The sequence below is a fragment of the Pseudorasbora parva genome, chromosome 23, assembly GCF_024679245.1.
Source record: "Pseudorasbora parva isolate DD20220531a chromosome 23, ASM2467924v1, whole genome shotgun sequence".
NCBI lineage: Eukaryota > Metazoa > Chordata > Actinopteri > Cypriniformes > Gobionidae > Pseudorasbora > Pseudorasbora parva.
Genome location: NC_090194.1, coordinates 7,194,015 through 7,217,337, shown reverse-complemented (window position 1 = coordinate 7,217,337; position 23,323 = coordinate 7,194,015). Strand labels below are relative to the sequence as shown.

At 38.2% G+C, this 23,323-nt stretch overlaps 2 protein-coding genes across 4 annotated transcripts in view; both read right to left on the bottom strand.

Moving 5' to 3' along the window:
- trim3b (tripartite motif containing 3b) overlaps positions 1-9,972 on the bottom strand; it is a 34,605-nt gene extending 24,633 nt beyond the window's left edge. The window contains exon 1 of one of the 2 annotated variants that reach the window (XM_067433893.1): positions 9,929-9,972. The gene's annotated coding sequence lies outside the window, so the exon portion shown is untranslated. Of the gene's footprint in view, positions 1-4,259; positions 4,487-9,928 lie in introns of those variants that run through there. The other variant, XM_067433891.1, reaches the window with a different exon arrangement.
- Positions 9,973-12,546: 2,574 nt separating this feature from the next.
- Positions 12,547-22,809, bottom strand: fhdc3 (FH2 domain containing 3). 2 transcript variants are annotated; one of them, XM_067433150.1, is made up of 12 exons: positions 22,670-22,809; positions 21,260-21,731; positions 17,879-17,940; positions 17,600-17,699; positions 16,266-16,351; positions 16,004-16,104; positions 15,837-15,907; positions 15,514-15,621; positions 15,347-15,417; positions 15,149-15,266; positions 14,841-15,005; positions 12,547-14,479 (listed from the first exon to the last, which is right to left on the bottom strand). In XM_067433150.1, the coding sequence occupies exons 2-12, from the start codon at positions 21,692-21,694 to the stop codon at positions 13,034-13,036; spliced, it is 2,763 nt and encodes a 920-aa protein (XP_067289251.1). In that variant the 5' UTR covers positions 21,695-21,731; positions 22,670-22,809; the 3' UTR covers positions 12,547-13,033. The 2 variants fall into 2 exon arrangements, with proteins under 2 accessions (XP_067289251.1, XP_067289252.1); XM_067433151.1 differs by lacking the exon at positions 15,514-15,621.
- Between the last annotated feature and the right edge of the window lie 514 nt (positions 22,810-23,323).

Sequence of the window (23,323 nt, the reverse complement as noted above, 5' to 3'; positions counted from 1 at the left end):
ACCCAGCGGAGAAGATGACTTGAGAATGCCTTAAAATTACTGTTTTGTTCAGGATGTGCATGTTGTAATGCATGTTTTATCACATTTACAGCATGCTTGATCACATCAAACACACAAACAAAGTATTAAAACCAGTTCTTCAAACTCTTTGGATCCGTCAGTGAGTTCAACAAAGCAGGTGCAGGTTCTGGCACTGTGAGCTGTATAACATTTATACTTTGGTTCCACTTGATTTTACTTACAAATGTGAGGCAAATTCCCTTAACTATGCTGACAAACTGACACTTTTGAAAGAGATACACAAATCAAATCTAACAGAAGCCTTCACAGCACACACTATTCCATCTCTTCCAATTATTTTAGCCCTAACAAGTTCATAGAGTGATCTCTTTTGTCCCTGTCAAACAAACCACTAGCTCAGAGGATGACTTCTACACACTAAACTGTGATATACATTTCTGTTTGATCGCACATGAATAGTGTCATATTTAATTTTTGCACTTGCATGTGCTATAAACATGAATTGACACTCCACATAATAGTGTGACTGAGGTAAAACATCTAAAGCCATCTGCCAAAGAAAGCTGCCACACTTAACTGAGAATGATCACTTTTTCCTTTTGAATAAAAGTGCACATATTTTAGGTACAATAAGATGCATGAATCAGCGAAGGCTTTTAAATAGAAACTGGTTATTGTTTGTATTATTATTATGAATGTCACATCAAAATAGCTGTAAGTTTGAGTGTGTTTATGAACTGGAATGACTGCTTGGGTCTCCTTAAATCATGTTGAATGAGCTAAACTGGTTCTATTAACCGTATTAATGACATCACAAACTTATCACACCCAACAGACGAAACACACATCACAAGTGAATTGCTTTCTCCCATACACAGATATAAAGCACATAAGAATACCCTAAAGGGGAAGGTAAGAATAATGGTCACTCAGGCAGCCATAAGGGCTGTATGTCACTGGAAAGGCCTTTAATGTGATTCTACAGTGAAAAGCACAAGAACACACACACATGAACAATGACCATGAATGACAATTCATGTTAATACACTAAAGCAGAGACATCTGTCAGATGAGATTCATCTGACTGCCCCTCCATCCATCCATCATAATCTCCAACCAAATGACGTCAAATGCCATTTGTGACTTTGACAATCCCTGTTTGACCTCCCAGTATCAATCAAGGGGAATTGTACAGCAAATCCAGTCAACTCATTCTGAGAAAGTGCTTTATTTGGTTTTATTACATGAAAAAAAGTTTTGGAAAATGCTTGCTTCATAATTTGTTGGTTGGTTGTCCAAGTAGGTCCAAACTGTCAATTGTGTCAAAAAAACCAAAAAAAAAACCACCTCTAATGGAGACTCCGTCTACTCTTACTTAATTTTCGCTGGAGTCATTACGTCAATGCCAGCTGGACATTCCTGTGACTTCTTCTTTGTAACAGGCATTCCTCTTCAACACACACATTTATAATGGCATGTAAGTGCCATTCACTTGTTCATGTTTTTCTTAAAGCTTTTATTGACCCACAGAGTTGCGTACAGAAAGAATTAGGACAAATGGATAATCTTATTCCTCTGAAAGTACTGCAACAGCTAGATAAGAAAGCACAGAAATTACTGCAAAAGTAAAATCTTAACGTTTGTAAAATTGTTGCGCAAAAAGCGAGAATGTTCATATCTAAGAAATGGCCTAAATGAAAGCAAAATCACAGATGAGATACACTATATTGCCAGATGTATTGGGACACCCCTCCAAATCATTGAGTTCAGGTGTTCCAATCACTTCCATGGCCACAGGTATTTAAAATCAATCACCTAGGCATGCAGACTGCTTTTACAAGCATGGTAACGTGATCCACCGTCAACTGTTAGTGGTATTATAACAAAGTGGAAGCAATTGGGAACAACAGCAACTCAGCCACGAAGTTAAAAGGCCACGTAAGATCACAGAGCGAGGTCAGCGCATGCTGAGGTGCACAGTTCGCAGAAGTCGCCAACTTTCTGCAGAGTCAATATCTCCAAACTTTGTGTGGCCTTCAGATTAGCACAAGAACAGTGTGTACAGACCTTAATGGAATGGGTTTTCATGGCCGAGCAGCTGCATCCAAGCCTTGCATCACCAATGCAAAGTGTGGCATTCAGTGGTGTAAAGCACGCCGCAACTGGACTCTAGAGCAGTGGAGACGTGTTCTCTGGAGTGACAAATCACGCTTCTCTGTCTGGCAATCCTAAAGACGAGTCTAGATTTGATGGTTGCCATGAGAGCGTTACTTGCCTGACTGCATTGTGCCAAGTGTAAAGTTTGGTGGATGGGGAATTATATGTGTGGGGCTGTTTCTCAGGGGCTGGGCTTGGCCCCTTAGTTCCAGTGAAAGGATGCTTCAGCATACCAAGACATTTTGGACAATTTCGTGCTCCCAAATTTGTGGGAACAGTTTAGGGATGGCCCCTTCCTGTTCCAACATAACTGCTCACCAGTGCATAAAACAAGGTCCATAAAGATATGGATGAGTGAGTTTGGTGTGGAGGAACTTGACTGGCCTGCACAGAGTCCTGACCTCAACCCGATAGAACACTTTTGGGATAAATTAGAGCAGAGACTGCGAGCCAGGCCTTTGTGTCCAATATCATTGCCTGATCGCACAAATGCGCTTCTAGAAGAATGGTCAAAAATTCCTATGAGCACACTCCTAAACCTTATGGAAAGCCTTCCCAGAAGAGTTGAAGCTGTTAGAGCTGCAAATGGTGAGCCAACTCCATATTAAACCCTAGATTAAAAATGGGATGTCATTAAAGCTCATATGCATGTAAAGGCAGGCATCCCAAAACATTTGGCAATATAATGTGACCTTGGACCACAAAACTAGTCATAAGGGTCATTTAAAAAAATGTAGATTTAAATTTAATCTGAAATCTGAATAAATAAGCTTTCCATTGATATATGGTTTGTTAGTATAGGACAAGATTTGGCCGAGATACATCTAAGGAATATGAGGGTGCAAAAAATGTATTACCTTTAAAGTATCATGAAGCATGATGTTTTCTTAACTCCCTAATGACTTTTGGCACAAAAGAAAAATTTGACCCCAAAAAATGTATTTGCTAATGCTATTGCCACAAATATAAGAGGCTTTTGACTGGTTTTGTGGTCCAGGGTCACATTTTTGTATCTCAGTTGTTGCTCCTTTCTTAAATGGACAAACAGTGATTCTTAAATTAACAAAATTATACAATATTTGTATAGTTCTACTCTTATGTCATCACTTGTCTCAACTTGTATTTGTCTAAGTAATGTTGGGAGTAGTATAGTTATTAATTATAATAAACTATAAACAATATGACTCATATGAGAACTGCTAATTTTGAACTTTAAAAAGCATACCATATGAGGAATATAATTTCCATCTTGGGAACCATCAAAGTAAATTAAAAACAGTCAGCAAACTGTTGCATAGCACGTCGACAGCTGTATTTTAGTAATGCCTATTAAAGCAGTATTATAATGTCACAGTCCTGCCTTTGATTGCACTGTTGTGTTGTCATTATTACATTATTTAGCTCCCTTCTTGGATGATTAGGCTATTATAACTGCACCTGTAATATCATGTCACTGTAATAATAAGGTGTGTCAATAAAAGCTAAAAACAAAATGGTTTTATTCTTGAATACATCAGATGCTGCATCATTAAGATGTATCTGTATACGGACACTTCCTAATAGTTCCCATCACTGCTAAGAGACAGGAACCCACCGTGGTGGCATCATTTGAACACACTCATAATGAATTTACAATTCAATTTAAAGCCATTATTTTAAAACCTCACCAACAACACTAAATGTTTTCCTCTTCGTCACTCAGAGCAGTAAGTACAGGATACACGGATCACACACGTCAAAGGAGGCGCCTAACATACTTGTGTTTACACACCCACACACACATATACATCTACGTGCACGTCCAGCTCATTTCACACGCGTACTGTTGTTTTATATAAGCGCTGAAAGGCTGTTTGTGATCATGTCCGTTCACTCGTGTGTGTTTGTGCATGCGTGTGTGTCAGAGATGCCCAGCTGACTGAAAGGGAGAGGCCAGACGCCGCAGTAAATTATTCATCAGTCAACGACAGCTTGATAAAATGCACACAAGATGAATGGAGAGTTTAACGAAAGTAATGGTGACACGACACAATAAGAGAAAAGGAGGGAAACGGAGGGGAGCTCCCCGACGCCGTACTCACGTGAGTTCTCGCAGCTGAGAGAGACAGAGGGATGAAAAAGGAAAGAGAAAGATATGGACAGGTCTCAGTAAAGCATCCGAGCACAGACCCGTCCAGCCTTACAGACCCTCATCCCAAAGGAGAAGAAACTGCGCGATTATAAATCTAGAAAGCAGGAAAGACTAGCAGACAGGAGAGAAGAAGCAGCAGCAGAAGCAGGGCGTGAGCAAGCGAGGGTGTATAATGTGTGTGTGTGTGTGTGAGAGAAGAGAGAGACTCTGATGAGGAGGGAGGAGAAGGGCAGATAGTGGAAGGGTATTGGCTGAAGGGAAGGGAGGTGGGGATGAGGTCAGCCAATGCTCTGAGTGAAGGTGCAAGGCAACGGGAAAATGGCAGAGAGAGAACACATCCTTTAGATACAGGGGAATCTCTCTTACTCTCTCTAAGGGTTTCATTTGGACAACATTAAAAGTGATTTCCTCAATATTTAGATTATAATTATTGTTTTTGCAGCCTCAGAATCCACACTGTAAAAAAATGTGTTTAACTTAAAAAAGTAAGTAACCTGGTTGCCTTAAAATGTTGAGTTTATTGAAATTAAAAATTTGAGTTGATACAATGAAGGAAATTTGTTTAATAAATAGAAACTCAAAATTATTTTATCTCAAATTATTGTATCTGAACCACATAAAAAAAATATTAAACCGTGAAAATAGGACTATTTGGCATGTTTCACTGCCTCATCAGAAATAAAACACACACAATTACACAATATGCTTACAAAATCTTTTAATAATATTTTAATAAAGACTGTCGAATCTCAAAAAAATGTTGATTGTATTAACTCAAATTTTTAATTTCAATGAACGCAAAATTTTAAGGCAACCAGGTAAAAAAAATTCTAAATAATTTATTACAGTGCAGATTTCCAAATAGTTGTATTTCAATCAATCTATCAACTTTATTCATAAGGCGCTTTTACAATGACGATTGTTTCAAAGCAGCTTCACAGTGTTAAACAGGACAACATTGCAACAAAATTTAATTTGGCTAGTTTATAGAATTAAATATGACCAAATTAATAAATTTTATTTATATATTTAGTTGAATAACTTGGATCATAATTTTAGTGTCCCCAGCTGAGCAAGCCAAGCCAAAGGCGGCAGTGGTAAGGAACCAAAACTCCATCAGGGCATGATGGAGAAAAATAAACCTTGGGAGAAACTAGACTCAGTCGGGGTGCCAGTTCTCCTCTGGCCTATTATTAAACAGTGTATAATTATTACTCTGGCAACCTTGCAGGTCATAAATCATATTAGATAGGAATATTCCAAATTTTGGGTATTTTGGGAAAGCTTATGTATTTGGCTTTCAGATTATGTATTAATCTAAATCTAAAATAAAACTGACCCTTATATTGCTCATAATATGTCTTATGGTCCTATTGTTTTGTGGTCCAGGGTAATATATATACAGTGGGTACGGAAAGTATTCAGACCCCCTTAATTTTATATTGCAGCCGTTTGCTAAAATCATTTAAGTTCTCTTTTTTCTCTCATTAATGTACACACAGCACCCCATATTGACAGAAATACACAGAATTGTTGACATTTTTGCAGATTTATTAAAAAAGAAAAACTGAAATATCACGTATTCTAAGTATTCAGACCATTTGCTGTGACACTCATATATACTCGGTGCTGTCCATTCTGAAAATTTTACATTTTGATTATGTTTAGATATTACTGGAAAAACAAGACAAAATACTACTAATATTTTGCATGCATTTTTTTTTTTTTTTTGATGCAAAGTATCACATTTTTGACTGCGAGAAAGTCCTCAAGCCTTTGAGAGTCCCCAAGTTCAAAGAATGCAAGAAAATGATGGGTGGATTTTCATCCTGTGTGATGAAATTGCACAATGACATCTTTTTTTGCTGGCACATGGCATGGGCATGACTCTGAAAAGCCCTTTTATTTCGGGTTCCCAGCATGCTGTAAGGGGGAGGGCTTATTTGCATTCACAATCAGGAGAAATAAGGGGAAACGAAGAGATAGCAGGAACAACATGATATAGGAGAAAAATCGAGGGGACAAGATAATGACTCAGTTCCTATCAAGATAATGATAGTAACTGCATGTGAGCTAATGAAGATAAATGACTACAGTGGCAAATAGAGAAAGAGAGAGACATGCCACCGCAGAAGATCTCCACACTAAACATAAAACCCAAGCATATTATAGTGTAGAAAGCCCAGCTTTGGCAGCAGGGGTCACTTAAGTCACATCAGTGAAGACAAGCTAAAAATATCTGTCAACTGAAGGACAAAGACAACCCTTACACAAACTTCGAGAACTAATATCACCGACATCTAAAGTGACAAATTGAGTCCAATTCATCACCAAGTCCCAACTAAAGGGATAGAATGGGTGGAGACAAACAGCTGAAGGCATGGCTTAGTTGATAAAAGCAACAACTGCATCCACGCTGAGTGGGGTGGGCTGGGCCTGATCTCATGCCTTGATTTGATTGCATGAGAGAGCGATGTTACCATGGAGACTGCATCCAGCGCAGCAGAACCCAGATGGCAGGCTGCCTCGTTCCCCCTCCTCCTCCTCGCCTCTCTCTCTCTTTCTCAGCAGCCTGGAGTAAACTCATAGAGGAAGAGCACAGACCTGCAGGACCCACACTAGTGTAAATTGCATGCGACTGCAACACAAAGCCAGCACTCAGCACAGTGTGTATTTGTGTGCTCTATTAGGGGTATGAAGGCAGACCTCTTCAGGAAGCCTGAGGGTGGTGATGCCATAACATGTGATGCTGCAGATTCCCATGTCGGGGTTTTGTAAATAGACTCTCCAAAAGAGCACTTACAAAAACTCTGGACAACACTGCAGTCTGCTCTTATATTACATAATGAACTGCAGATATGCACACATTTTTTATACTATTGAGTGGGGCGTTCCATCATAGATGCTTTTGGCCCTGTGGACTTTTAGAAAATAAACAAATTTAAACACACTTTTAATGCTATCACTATTCTTTAATTTGGCGTTGATGTAATTTATTAAATATACACTACATTTTTTTCTGATTTGTATTAGCAGTCTGTGTAGGTTATGTGTGTGTGTGTGTGTGTGTGTGTGTGTGTGTGTGTGTGTGTGTGTGTGTGTGTGTGTGTGTGTGTGTGTGTGTGTGTGTGTGTGTGTGTGGGCGCGCACGCACGTGTGTGTGTGTGTGTGTGTGTGTGTGTGTATTTAATATAATAATCTTTTGTCTTACTCAGGCTAATAAAATAATTTCATATTTTCAGGTTTTGCATTCTTGCATACTCAGAAACGACACTAAATGTAAATATTACATGATGTTGAGCTTGATTTTCTTTATTTTATGGGTCTTTTATTTCAGAGTAAACTAACTAGTGAAAAAAACTGTGTTAGTGGAAAAAATTGTTGATGGAAAGACACTGGTACCCAAGGGATGTAATATATATAAATCTTTTTTTTTCCCCCACAATAATTATTACAACTTTTGAGTTTTACACACAATAAATATAAAAAATATAGAGATTATCATCATGGTTTCACAGGAAATTATTTATGATTTATGAAGTATTTTTATGATGGGGTTTTTATAGTTTAAGAATGCGAGGGCATCTAAAATGAGGTGCAGTATGTAAAACAATAAAATCTATTGAAAGAAGAGTAAATAAATGATGAAGACTCCCGTCTCCTTCTTCCCATAACAACAAACTGTTACAAAGGCATGATAGTACGTTATCAAGACTTGAAATCAACCCCTGAGACATAAAAGTGCCCGCAGTCAAAGAAACACCTATTAAAAACACAACAAATATTTATATATTTCTAATATTTGTGCACCACAAACATTCTTTCCAGGTTAAACATTTGTCCTTCTTTCCTTTCCTTCTTGTCAAAATTTCTTCTCAACCAGGGGACCCAATAAGTCTTAAAATGATTTCAAATGAGTTATATTAACATAATCCTGAATCAAATGTGAATCATCTGCCTCCATCTAGTCCTATCATCTGTATCCTCTTCTCTCAGACCGACTACCTTCATGTCCTCCTTCACTACATCCATAAACCTCCTCTTTGGTCTTCTCGACCTCCTGCCTGGCAGCTCTAACCTCAGAATCCTTTTACCAATATTCTCCTTCCTCTGAACATGTCCAAGCCATCTCAACCTGGCCTCTCTAACTTTGTCTCCAAAACATCTCACATGTGCTGTCCCTCTGATGTACTCATTCCTGATCCTATCCACCCTCATCCCTCCCAAAGAGAACCTCAACATCTTCAGCTCTGCTACCTCTAGCTCTTCCTCCTCTTTTTCCTCAGTGCAACTGTCTCCAAACCATACAACATCGCTGATCTCACTACTGCCCTGTACACCTTTCCTTTCATTCTCGCTGGTACTCTTTTAACACACCTGACACTTTTCTCCACCCATTCCAACCTGCCTGCACACGCTTCTTCACCTCTTTCCCACACTCCCCATTGCTCTGGACTGTTGACCCGAAGTACTTAAAATCCTGCACCTTCTTTACCTCTTCTCCCTGTAACCTCTCTGTTCCACTTGGTTCCCTCTCATTCACACATGTATTCTTTCTTGCTGCGACTAACGTTCATTCCTCTTCTCCTTTCAGAGCAAACCTCCACCTCTCTAGACTTTCCTCCACCTGCTCCCTGCTCTCATGACATCATAATCTTAAGCTTATTAATTTGTAGTGCAACATAAGCACCAGAAGTACATATATCAGCTTTGATGTGGAGCCTTGGAGAAAGGGAATCAAAAAGGTTGCGAACCAATAAAAGGTTGATCTGATGCATAGATAACCAACTAATTGCATGTATGATGTTTGTGAGCAATGCAAGACAACATTAAAACACAGCTGTATGCATCAGCATTTATCAGGGTCTTATTATATGTAATATTTTAATATGTGCAAACAGGGAACACCAGCGCTTAATTACTCAATAACTGCCTGGTATTAAGAGAACTTTAATATTCACTAGAGTCAAAAAGGTTTAACTCTCAGCTGCTGTCTGCACTAATGAGTGCATTGTACTGAGAATGAACCACAGGGATTAAAACCATTTTAAATCTCAGTCTTTCTTAATCAACTGAGGAACAAAGTTCACCTATAATAGTCCTACTTTACTTACTCAGCTACGTGTGTAGAGGATAAATCTGGAGTGATGAAAGCATGTCACCGCAAAGCAAGTGTTTCTCAATATCTCTACTCATTCATTCTGATGCTTATTGAACGGTATTGAATGTGAATCATTTGTTCACTGTTGTTTGTAAGCCTGTTTTTAATGGCTTGGGAGGTCAAATACAGGTGAAATCCAGTGTTACTCATGGCTGACACGGTACATCAGTGAATGGCTTCACAGGGTCACATCCATTTTCACACTTTTCCGGCAAACATAAGCCTGGAAATGACTGTGAATGCCCTTCATTGTCCCGATATCAGTTGCAACCTTACTCAGCTTCCTCCCATGCATGACTATTGGACTATTTATGCTGAGCTACAACAAAAGAGTTATTGAGAAAAGCAAAATGTGATAATCACAATCACAAATTTTAATACCAAAATGCAACATTTTTGATTCTTGAGGAATCATTTCTCAACAACACAAACCATTATAATGGAGTTAAACAACTTACCTCAACATATTGCTGCTTTCAGTGATCAAGCTGAATTCATCGTTCTATAAATAAGGATAAAACACAATGTGACAAAAAAAATATAGAGTTATAAATCTCTAGGTTTTGAAAGTAAGTATAAGTCTATTACACACAGAAAAAAAGGGTGTCAAATTGTATACCTTAGAGGTACAACAGCTTGTCAATGGGGCAGTTTGTACCTTTTTACTCCTAAAAGGTGCATATTAGTAGGCCTACCTTAGAGTACAAATATGGAAGTTAGTACTATGAACGTTTTTGTGGTAAAAATAAGTAGTATTAATTTCCCTGTGCAATCTAGCAATTTCAATGAGCACGAAATGCGGAAAGTTAACTTAAGAAAATATTTATTGCTTGCAAACCTCAGGAGATCAAGCTTTTATTATTATTATTATTATTATTATTATTATTATTATTATTATGCAACATTTTATGTTATATAAAAAGTTCTCACAAAAAAAGAAAATTTATGTTAGCGTGATGACGTCGCTGTTTCGCACGTACAGAATACAGTCAACTCGTTTACTAAAATATAGCGACATCTCTTGGCCACTTTTGATACCACAGTGAATTACTAGGTGTGGGGAAACCGAGCCCACTAAGTAGACAACATTTAATTACAAACGTAAACAGAAATGATGTGTAACCCAAAGGGAAGGGATGTTTGAGCGAACTCACTTTTCTTGTATAACTCGTTCCATAGCTGCTTACAGCGAGACATTTGGATAATTGCATGTCAAAATGATGTTTACATTCCGTCACAATATCAATATATTTATGCTATTTTAAATGTATTGTAATGGATTTAAATAACAGCCCACACCGTTGGCTTGTCCTCGCATAGACATGATTTCAGGTTCATCTCGGCGAATTTGCTCCCTTTTGCTGACTCACAAACTCACGTAGGCTACTGAGTAAAATTTAATTAACTACTAATAATAAAATTACCTTTTTAATGTATATTTTTCAGTTGTAGTAGTCATGCACGATGCGTACTTATTTCTTTCCCTTTCTATTATTAAAATGTTTGTTAAAATAATGTAGGCTACTTACGTTAGATGACACAAAATATAACGTTGGTAGTATTTAGTCTGCAGAGAAAATTCTCAGTCCACAACTGATCATGTCCTCTCTCTCTCTCTCTCTCTCTCTCTCTCTCTCTCTCTCTCTCTCTCTCTCTCTCTCTCTCTCTCTCTCTCTCTCTCTCACACACACACACACACACACACACACACACACACACACACACAATCATCAAGCATTTTCTACATGCAAGATAGCTTTAGCCTACTTGTGTCCTTGTGCAGTATTATATGACAGACATTTTATGAAAACGGAAAGCAGCCCATTCTTTCCTAAAAGGTGGGATACACTAGTTGAGCAAAACACACAACACTGTTTACATTTACTGTACATGGGGAAACAAGTTCTTAAAAGCATACAAATGTATTCTATACCAAGATATTTTTATAGAAGTTCTAGATTTTCATGAACAAAATCAGCCTTTGTTGTGAGAGAGCTGAGGACTGTATGAAAGAAGACTCTGTGCTCTGCAGTTTTTTCCAGGGGGTATTATTTCACCGAGACACCAGCCAAGTGAGATCACACTGTAAACATACACCATTACCTAGACAACATGGCAAATTCTCCTTATTTCCATTTACATCTTGATGAAGAAGAGCAGGGAGAGAGAATGTATTAAGAATGCAGAAGAGAAGCACACAAAAATACAAATACATGACTGAATAGTGACATCACCATTCTGTCCAGCTCTGCCACAGTCCTTCATGCTACAGTGGAAACTTCTTATTGCTTTCTCTGTCGTTACTAACCTAATAGTATAGTAGTAGTATATTAATAGTAATCCAAACTAGCCCAACATTTTGAATAGCAGGCTATAGCTATTCTTTTAGCAATTAAACAAACCTCTCTTTTTAAAATATTTTACTTGAAAACTGCATTTATGCTTCATTTCATTAAAGGGATAGTTCACGCAAAATTTTACATTTTGTCATTAATTGATGTGTTAATTTCAGTAGCCATTGACTCTCATAGTAGGGAAAACTCAATGGCTAGTCAATGTATGGAAGTCAATGGCTATATTGTCAACTGGTTAACAACATTCTTCAAAACAACATCTTTTGTGTTTAACAGAAGAAAGAAACTCATACAGGATTGGAAGAACATAAGGATGAGAAATGTATGACAATATTTTTTATTGTGGTGAACTAACCCTTGAATACAATTGTTTTCAAACTTCTTGACTAGAATGCCCCCATAGACACAGCAGCGCCATCTTTGATTTTAAACGTGAATGACATCAGCTGAGGCTGTGAGGGGTAGACATACACATCCCTTTATTTTATGAATTTTTCTGCTGCAAAGCACAGCAAAAAAAATATTTCCAAGACATTTCAGTAGATAAAAAACAAACAAACAAAAAACAAAAACTACAGAAAACATGAGCGGTGGAAAATAAGTTATCTCAGAGATTTATACAGCTTATTACAGCACATGTCATTGAAAACACAGTGACTCTACCCATAGCTCTGCTTTTATACATGTCATAGCACTGCACTGAGTAAAGTCTATTGTTTTTTACATTTAGCCTAATTTTTTTTTTAAATAACTTATTTTAAGTCATCTTGTAGGCTGAGGCCCTGTTGTTGAGAACAGTGCTTTAATGAATACTTCTTTGCTGTAATTTGCATCATTGTCTAAAGAACACTTTGATACATTAAATGTGGCTTTATAGTCCAAACTTTTGGGACCACTGTTGTTACTAGTAGAAGTGGGAAGGCACACACAACAAAGGCTTTAAAAAGGTGGAATCCACAATTTATTACAAAAAAATAAGACGGACATTAAAAGACAAAGAGCAAAAAATGTCCCTAAAATTCAGTGTTGTGAACCAGTACAATCGGCTTATACAATGAAAACTTGAACTAAAAAGTAATATTAAGACATCAAAATTAGTTTTGTATAAGAACATAAAATACATAAAAAATGTTGTAAGACAAGTCCCCAATTGTCTACCTTCAAAAATCCTTAAAAAGAATAAAACTCTTCAGGACATGCCACGTCTTCTTAACCAACAGTTCCTGCCCTGTTTCTTTCCCCGAAGCGTCTAAAGAAAGATACAAGTCCTGAGCTTTCCGATCTCTTATCTGGAGGAAGCTCTTGTCCATTACGTCTCTGAAAGATCTGTCCCAGTTTGAAGTTAACCGGCTCTTTTTCATCATTAAGTGATGCAGACCTTGTGTGTGCTGGAGTTCGCTTTGAAGGACAGTCTGGTAATGAGGAAGCCTCTTTACCTGATTTATGTGAGAAACAGGGCTTGTCCCGTACAGGTGTGTCAGGCAACGCCCACACCCCATCATCAAGGATGTCCACCCTGGAGATGGAGAAGGAGTGTCTGCGGTTGGGCGTGTTACGGGGAGATACACGAGGGCTGAGGATGGTCCACGGCGAGCCTAGACCTCCCAGTCCATTCTGCAAAGCCAGATCCACCTCTTTTATATTCCTCTGCCGAGGGGTAGAGCTGCACACGCCATGGCCTCGGGAATGTTCTGGTGTAATGGCTCCATTCAGGCCCTCACAATCCTGAAAGCGGAAAATCTTGCCAGAGATCTCAGGCATTTTGTCTGCCTCCTCTGTTATCTCAGTCACATTTCTTCCTCCTCCTTTATCCATGTCTCCAGTCTCCTCCATTTCTTTGTCCAGATCTCCAGTCTCCTCCACTTCTTTGTCAAAGTCTCGAGTCTCCTCCACTTCTTTGTCCAGGTCTCCAGTCTCCTCCACTTCTTTAGCCAGGAATCCAATCTCCTCCACTTCTTTAGCCAGGTCTCCAATCTCCTCCACTTCTTTAGCCAGGTCTCCAATCTCCTCCACTTCTTTAGCCAGGTCTCCAATCTCCTCCACTTCTTTAGCCAGGTCTCCAATCTCCTCCACTTCTTTAGCCAGGTCTCCAATCTCCTCCACTTCTTTAGCCAGGTCTCCAATCTCCTCCACTTCTTTAGCCATCGCTCCATCTTCAGTTGCCACATGCTCTTGTTTGGTCGAGGTGTTGCTACACCCACCTTCTTTATGGTTGATGCTTTCAAGAATCAGTTCATCAACAATGCACTGTCCTCTTTTGGATGCAGCACGTGCCCGCTGAACATCATTAATGGCGCAGGGTAGAAGCTCCTCCTTCTGGCAGATGTCCTCTGGTTCTTGCACCCTCAAGATCTCAAATTTCTCCTCGTTGGTTTCAGCGGGGCTGTCCAGATCCCCTCTGCTCTCACGCTCCTCAACCTGAGGGCGGATGTTCTTGATGGGCCTGTTTTTGACAGGCCTGAAGCCACCGTGCCTTCTGCGAGAAGGACGTTGGTTGAAAAAACTGGCCAGGACAGATTCTAGAGCTGAGGCTTCATCGCTCGGATCCCGATCAGAGCATGTGGCGGTGGATCGCCGCTTGGCTGTTCTGTTCAGCATTTCTCTTTCTTTCTGCCGTCGCATGCGAGCCTCGGCCGCCTCTCGCTCACGGTTTTCCTGCAGGACAGGACATTTCTTTATTTATTTGTGCTATGCCTTATTGTAAACAGATTTTTATTGTTCTATCCCAGTCCCAGGCTTTATTCTTGTCTACAATGTCAACAGTGTCAGTGAAGAACATGACTGAGAGAAAATATAACGTGTGAACAAATCTATGAAAAACATTGTGGTAACCATGTAGTGCAATCAATTTTAATTCATTCTAGGCTAACAAATAATACCTAAAGATTTTATATCTGAAACCAGAATACATTTTGTAAAAAAAATATGCAACAGAAATTGGATGCAATGCAAGTACTTGAAGCATTTTGTTTCCCCTGCACAATGCCTTTATAAGACAGTCAAGATGACATTTTACCTGTGTAGCTCTCTCAAACCTCTCACAGAAGGAATGAAAGATAGAGCAACACTCCTCTAGTTTAAATGCAGCTGGGTCTTCACAGAAGTACTCTGCCACTGAAGTACTGATGTTGTCCAGTTCCTGAAGGGAGGCCTCCACGTCCGCAAGCCGAATGTCTGCCATCTGTACAAGAGCAGAAATGTATTATTCCCAGAATACTGATAAACCATTCTGTTTTGCCTATTTCGGTAATTACAAAACAAATCAAATGACATTAAGCTGCAATTTCAATGCATTTGTTTCATGGAAAAATCGAAATATCTTACAAGAAGAAATGCTTCCATCTGATGGAATAAATCCGGCTGTTTTCTAGCGTCCATCTTTGCTTCCCGAATTTTCTCCAACTCCCTTTGAAAGTCCATCTCCACCTCCTGCTTTTGGATCCTGTATTGAATTTATGAACAATGTGCCATTTTACCCCTAAATGCATCTTCTATACATTACAAAAAATGTATTTGACCTACCTTGCAGCAATTCCAATGTGCTGAAGCTGTTCAGGGAAATGCAGCAAAACTTCATCAATCTGTTGAGCTTGCTGCAAAAAATAGAAAAAAATAAACAGTCACTGTATCAAAAAAAAGTTAAATATATTCAATTGTCCTGAAAAAAAAACTGTGATCACTTAATTTACCATGGATACATAGTGCATAAGGTTCATGCCAGGTTTATTTGCTTTGGTGTCCACCAGTTTGAGCAACGACGTCATCCTGAAGCCAATGGCACTACCTGCATAGCCACCCTGAACAAGATGCAGCTAAAGTCATTTATCTGCTCTAGCTCTAGTTCACATTCAGGAATAGAGTATTTTTAACACACAGGTTTGCGTTTCCAAAAAGCATCATAAGTCTAAGTTGATCGTAGAACCATTACCAGCAATGGTCTCTACGATTAACCTTAGTGTACAATGCTTTTGTTTTGAGAAACGCAGCAAATAACAGACCATGTGACACTCACAGCATTCATGTAGTTTCCAGCCTTCAGCACCAGTCTGATGATTGAATGTAGGTCATCACATGCCAGCAACTCTAGTATGTGAACAAAAGTTTGGGGTCAGTATGATTTTTTTTTGTTTTTGAAAAAGTATTTTCAGTAGTGGTCGGTCTTAGACTTTTTTGAAGTACCGTTAGCAGCGGTTGTCATGACAGCAATGGAGTGTTTGATCTCCTCTATAAAGAGAAAAAACTCCTCTCTGAGGAGCAGGCTCTTTAATCTCACTTTATACCTGAAAAAAAAAAAAAAAAAATTCACAGTATTATTAGCAGCTTTTTAGCTAAAGCCCATTTCAATTACCTGTTTAACTTAACACATTTGGAAAAAAAGAAAGAAAAAAAATGCACAGAAATTGGTCTTTCAGATGCTTTGAACCAGGAAAGAAAAACTCACCCTGGCACTTGAACCAGCATCACCATAAAACGGTCAGCATCATTTAGCGAAGATACATCTCCATTAAATGACATCAGCTTCTTTGTCTGGAATGTTTCAATACATAAGCAGTGTTTATGGGATAATTTACCCAAAATCATCATTGTCATCATTCTCTCACCCTTAAAGGCTCAATATGTACATTTTTGGGATTCAAATATCCAAAAAACACTAAAACAATATAATACATTTTGTTGACTTGTGTACTTAGATCATCCCAAATGTCTTGTCGCCTATCAATGACATGAAACCCACGTTACACTAAAACATGGAAACACCAAAGATGTTTGGATACATTCATCGACAGAAAACTAATCATTAGCTGCATTCATGTCATGGACCCTAATAATCCCCTAATAATCATAACCAGATGAGTAGCACAATCTGAATAACTTTTTTTTTTTTTTTTAAGTCACATGTAACCACCTCAATCGGAATTCATTGGCCAGATCTGATTAAAATTTCATTCAGTTTGAAAGGGTGTAATCCTTTTATTCCAGACTACTGCGCTTGTGCAGTGACGTAGAAATACTGTATAGACGCATGACGAGTGGAACGAGCTGTTCTTTCTGTTGAATAAAGTGTCATAAAGGATTTGTCCTGTCATTCTAAAATTCTATTTCCACTCATCGTATAGGAAGTGGAGGAGCAGGACATCATTCCACCTTTCCTTGTTTCGGACTCTTCCACAGACGACTGGTTTTAGGTGTGGGAAAGAGTGTTTTTAATGTTTGATAAAAACAAATAGCACGACAAAGGTTCATATGTTCATCTACTAATAAGGATCCGAAATGGATAAATATTTAAGCCTGCTTTTCAAAAAGAAAATGAGGATGGTAAGTATGGAACAACAGCAGGAAACACTATTCTTAAATGTATATTCCTGCAGTGTGCGCATGTCAAAAGATTAAATCAGATCAGAAGATTGTGACATGAACGTGCACATCAACCCAATCGCTTTATTTAGCGTTCATGTAAATACTACATTCAGTTTCATCAATTGGAATGAATTTAATCAGATTGAAGCAAAAAGCACTCATGTAAACAAAGCTATATTTATATGGCTCAAGAAAGATAGTCTTATTGTTTAAATAGTTTTAGCGAGCACCATGTTTTACCATGTCTAATATGGATCCATCTTACAGCAGTGTGCAACAAGTGTCTTGTACCCGCCGAGCAAACACACAGTAGCAGCATTAACATAACTTTTAACACACTCAAATGTATCTAATATGATAAACCAGCAATGCATTACCCCACATACACAAAGTAGTCATATAGAGAAAGCCGGTTACCTCAATGTCATCAGGCAACAGCTTGTTGAGTTCCCTCAGTTTCCCAGTAGCAAAGCACAGGTTACCATGTCTGACAGCCTCTACAATGTCCTGCGGTGGCCTGAAAAGTGCACCGAACCACAGAGAAATGTTTTTAAATTGTTTACTTGAGAGTTATATTGTGAGCTCTCAGTAACTCATCACACAATTCTTTTAATGGATGTAATTGAGTGTAAATGTTCTTCTATACACTCAACTTAGATTGCCATGCTATCCAGGAAATCATAGTACATACCTTACCTTTTAAACTGTTTTAGCAAAATCCCAATATTCATACTTTTCTTAGAGTTGAGAATTGATACCTAAAATGAAAAAAACAGATGCATGGTGTCAATTTACCATAATCTGGAAAATTCTTCCCTGAAAATAGCATGTATTATATTCAGTGAATAAAATTTATCTAAGAAGGATTATGTTAAATGTGCATCATTTATTGTATAAGAAAATATGGAAGTGGAATCAAACATACATGAGCCTACATTGTAGCGAAAAGTTCAACATTTCTGAGTGTAACTTCCTCACAAACAGTACATGTTCCTTAAATAGATGTGTAACAATAGTGCAACGGGGCAGACGAGCACTTAAACCCCCTGGTCACACTTAGGTTTATGTGCAAACAGTAAAATATAAAAGATAAGGTGTCTTCCTGAACTTGAATTGGTAAATAATATTTATTATGATTGACCGTCAGTGCCAGAAATGTAAGCTAAAAATACACGTGACAATTACCTTTTTAAACGTATACTACATGAGTTGCTTTTTATTTTAATGTTTGGAGTTCTAGAATACACTATAATAAAAGATTAATTTAAATTTCAAAATTATGATTATGAAAATGTGATAAACCTATATAATATAAATGTACTAATGAAGCTTGTATTTTATTTTTATTTTATCTGTTCATACTTCAATGTTAAGTATGTTGTTTGAGCTATTGAAATCACCTCGGGGACAAGTTGATTAAACAAGAATCCACTGGAAAATAAACAAGCATGTCTAATAATCTTGTTGTGCTTCCACCTAAATGAGTTTTAGAAGACTGTATGTCCAATACTGAAACTTAATCAGAGCATAAAGACTGGAGTCACCTCTCCAGAACTTTAAACATGAGAGACATAAGTGAGTGATAGATTGGGGTAATGTAGGCCCCAAACGAGTACTACATGTCATGTTTAATTTACCCACTTGCTACTAAACTTTGAATCTTGATACACAAGAGATGGCATCTGAGCTGTCTTTCAACTCTGCAGTGCTGCCCCAGCCAAAGGACCTTAATGGAAAGTACAGCAGGTATACATGACTAGTTTTCAATGACAAATCCTTAAGCTTTACAACAGTTAAGTAGAGGTAGGGGCTCGCTATACATTTATTCCATTACCCGCCCATTTTACTTTTATTTTGTTCAGTAGGCTACATTTGCTTTATAGGAAAATTAAACTTCTTAAACTTAAATATCTTAATTTTTTTAAGTGCTACTTCCACTTTGGTTTTGAAAGGTAGAGTAGGCAATTTTCAGAGAGGCTAGCAATAGCGAGCTAGCTATGAAAGCTTAAAGGGTTACTTCACCGCTTTTTCATATTAAACTATGTTTTTCCCTAAACTAAAACGAGTTGATTACATACCCCTCTCGTCTCAGTGCGTGCACTTAATCTCTCTGATGTGCAGTGACGATCTGATAGCATTTAGCTTAGCCCACTAAGCCCAGTTCATTCACTATGGAACCAAACAGAGATCAAGTTAGAAGTACCAAACACCTCCACGTTTCCCCTATTTAAATACACAAATAGTTGAACGATCAAGTATGGTGACAAAATAAAACGTGGCGCGTTTCTAATCGGATTAAAAAGGAGAACTATAATGTATGGCGGAATAGCACTTCTGAGAGTACTTCGGCTCGGCGCAGTAAAAGTCCCGGCCGAAACATCTTTCCTCGCATCTCCCCCTCACCCTCTCATTTCTGTCAATAGGGAGATTTGAGGAAAGATGTTTCGGCCGGGACTTTTTACTGCGCCGAGTCGAAGTACTCTCAGAAGTGCTATTCCGCCATACATTATAGTTCTCCTTTTTAATCCGATTAGAAACGTGCCACGTTTTATTTTGTCACCATACTTGATCGTTCAACTATTTGTGTATTTAAATAGGAGAAACGTGGAGGTGTTTGGTACTTCTAACTTGATCTCTGTTTGGTTCCATAGTGAATGAACTGGGCTTAGTGGGCTAAGCTAAATGCTATCAGATCGTCACTGCCCGTCAGAGAGATTAAGTGCACGCACTGAGACGAGAGATGTATGTATCAACTCGTTTTAGTTAAGGGAATAACATAGTTTAATATGAAAAGGCAGTGAAGTATCCCTTTAAGAACCCACACTGCCTTCAGAGTGTCTCCAAAGTCATGTTTCCTTCAAAAAGAATGAACGCGTACAGCAGGGAGCAAACAAAGGAGTCACGAGAGACGGTGTTAAACTACTCTTGAACTGTCTCAAAGCACATAACATTACAATAATAATGAACATAACTTAAAGAGCACTGACCTCTACCACCTGACTGTTTTGGTTTCATTTCGGCATTGAAAGTGTTGCCATTGAAATTCAGAAATTCAAGTCATGAAGTGTTCTGGGTGTAATATCACAGGTTTCTTCTATCTCTTTCAAATTATATTAGTTATGGTGTGAATGCAGCATACACTCGCCGTTTTGGTTCAAGAGGACATGTAAAACGCACTGACCGCATTGCAATGCAATGACTGGACAAACATTTTATGGTCCTACACCTTCTACAGATGATACATTTAGTTCAATTAAGTAATTGATTACTATCAGGATGTGAAGAGACTCAACCAGCATAATAACCATAGACAGTAAAACAAATGGACCCACAGACTTCAATGGGGAAAAGTGAAGTCAATTAGAAGCACTCACTTCCTGATGGCTGAGCGTACTGCGCAGCCTCAGACTGAGCCTGACGACGTAGATGAGACGCAAGTAAACGGTCTGACAGTAGTTGTGCAGAGTGAAATCTGAATCACCGAATCTTGCAGAGATGGAGAGCGTGAGCAAGATCAACTTTTGTTCAGTATTCTAATTATTTATTTTGTCACTTTGTGTAGTATTTATTTATTTTTAAATTCTGCGACAGAGAGTCGCGTGGTTAAGACGCAATCGTTAGTCTATTTTTACAAAAACAGCTTTTACGGGGCGATAGTGTAAGATACAAGGTAATGAAGCATTTTATACATTGTCGTGTTTCTTTAGAAATAAATAATAGACAAATGGAGTCTTTAAACGCCTCAGATGTAAAGTTATTTGCTGTCAAAGTGACGCAAAAACGAATGGGAGTCAATGGGATGCTAACAGCAGGCTTGGTTAGCAATGGCTGCCCCTATGGAAGGTAAGCTTTCCTGGTGCTAGATTACCCCCTTGATAATAACCAGCAACCTGCCTAAAATCTTCTAATCATCTTCTTAAAAAAAACAAAAAACAAAACCTTAGGTCTGTATTACAAAGCAGTCACAAATTCAAACCATTTAAGTTTAGAATTAAGTTAATTTGCGTTTCCACATCTATGCTCAATAAGGAGGTAACAGTTAATAAGTTAAATTTTAAGTACTTAAGGTCCACTTACGTTCTCTGATTCTGTTATGATTTGCGAAAGGTCCCACACACTTTTTCTGATCGGCCCACCCTTATGGACCAAGCCATGGTGCTCATTCTGGCTGAAAAGTTCCTCCATGCGCTTAGTGTCCAGTTCAAAGTTTTCAAAGTTGCGTTGGGCTGTCCACACGTTGCGCTTACCCAACACGCTGTGCCTGGGGATGGCATCCCAGTTGAAGTTGCGCATTTTCGAGCGCCGTTGGACAGTGCGGGTGAAGGGGTCCCCGATAGAAGGTGGTGGAGGCGGTGGGGGTGGTAGTGGCGGAGGAGGAGGTGGAAGGCCCAGGCGAGGGGGCTGGGCTGTACATCTGAAGGGTGAAGTCTCATTCCTCCTAAAGGAATCAGGAAGAAGAGGTGCCGTGGTTGGAACTGGAGCTCCATCCATTGGAGGACACAGGGTTGACATCTAATGGCCTCAAATCCAGTTCACTGGCTAGAGGGATCTGCCGAAACAATGAAAGGCAAATGATGTGTTATATTGGTCCAGAATTCCTACAGAAGTAACATTTAATTGAATGTTTTGGCTTGGAAAGAAATTCACTTTAGCAATCCAAAATGTGCATCATCAATAGCATAAGTAACAATTTAAGCCACAATTTAGGACCAGATGGTGGACTGTTAAGCCTGTTTGTTGGATACAGTGGATGCAACCAAATATCCCAAATTAAAAATAGCAAACATATGAATTTCCAGTGACAACACTTCGACTGGAAGAGCAAGTTGCTTATTTGAAAAAGCCTGTGAGCTAACCACAAAGACAGATAATACTTTACAAGACCAATTTGCCCAGGAACCAGTTAAACAAACCATTTGATTAACATTATCAGTCATAAAGAAAATTTTGCATATCATACATACTTTGGTCTCTACTTTTAAACTCTAGCTACTGGCTGCTTGATCTACTTTTCAGGTGTGAAAGGAGCTTCAATTATCCCAACAAATAAAGTAACCTAATGCTTTTGACATGGCTAATTATATATATATATATATATATATATATCCTACACAGTGGGTCATTATGCAATTTACATATAAATATTAATATAATTAATATAACAATATAATTTATATATAACCTACATTTTTAATGAAAGCATTATTTTTCATAACCTTAGACAAGCAAAAAAGATGTTATACATTACTTTTTTAACGCAAAGCAATTCCACTAGGCTGTTTTCAAAAATAGTCAGAGCAAACAAATATTATTCGGGTTCTGACGTTTAAGACAAAATATATGAAATATACTAACGGTTATAAAGCTCTGAAACGTTTAACTCCCAAACAAGTAAATAATTAAAAGTCAGTCAATCACCGGTTATCGGTAAACCACGGTAAAAACAACAAAGTGACAGAACATTAATTTCATTTTGGATGTACGTACCGGTAAGTAAATACCAGATCACTGCTGATGAAGCTTCATCAACTGACGTCCATTGCTGAAGAAAGTCAACAGCAACAGGACAATCCTCATGTCAAACGCCATCAAACTCCAGCACGAGCACTTTAATGGATGAGAGTAGCCACACCCCTCACGCACGAGTACATCCTCCCCTCGCTTCGGCCTCTCTCACCTTTGCTACTTAAAAATACTTCTTCTTTAGAAACGTAACTGAGAAGCTTAAAGGTATGTCATGTAAAATTGCGCTGGATAAAATGGTATACTTCTACAAAAATGAAGTTGTAATACCCTCTATCGGCTTTATTCAACAAGTCCAACATAGACAAAGTCAGAATTCGTCGTTTGAATCCACTTAAGATTCTAAAATCAATTTTACTGTACAACCAATAAACAATATAGTGAAGTTAAATTTCTTCTACTTCAGAAACATATGTAAAGGTTTCTGGTAGAAATGGTTGGTTATTTATTCAGTCAAGTGGTGTAAAAGTTAATTGTTTTTATTAAGTTTTATCAATAATCCATTGATTTAAAGGTCACTGAAGCACTGTACCTATTTGATATTCATATTCAACATTAATGGTCAGCATTAATTTTGCATGGCCTAACTTCTGTTCTTCTCTTGGATGTGTTTATTCA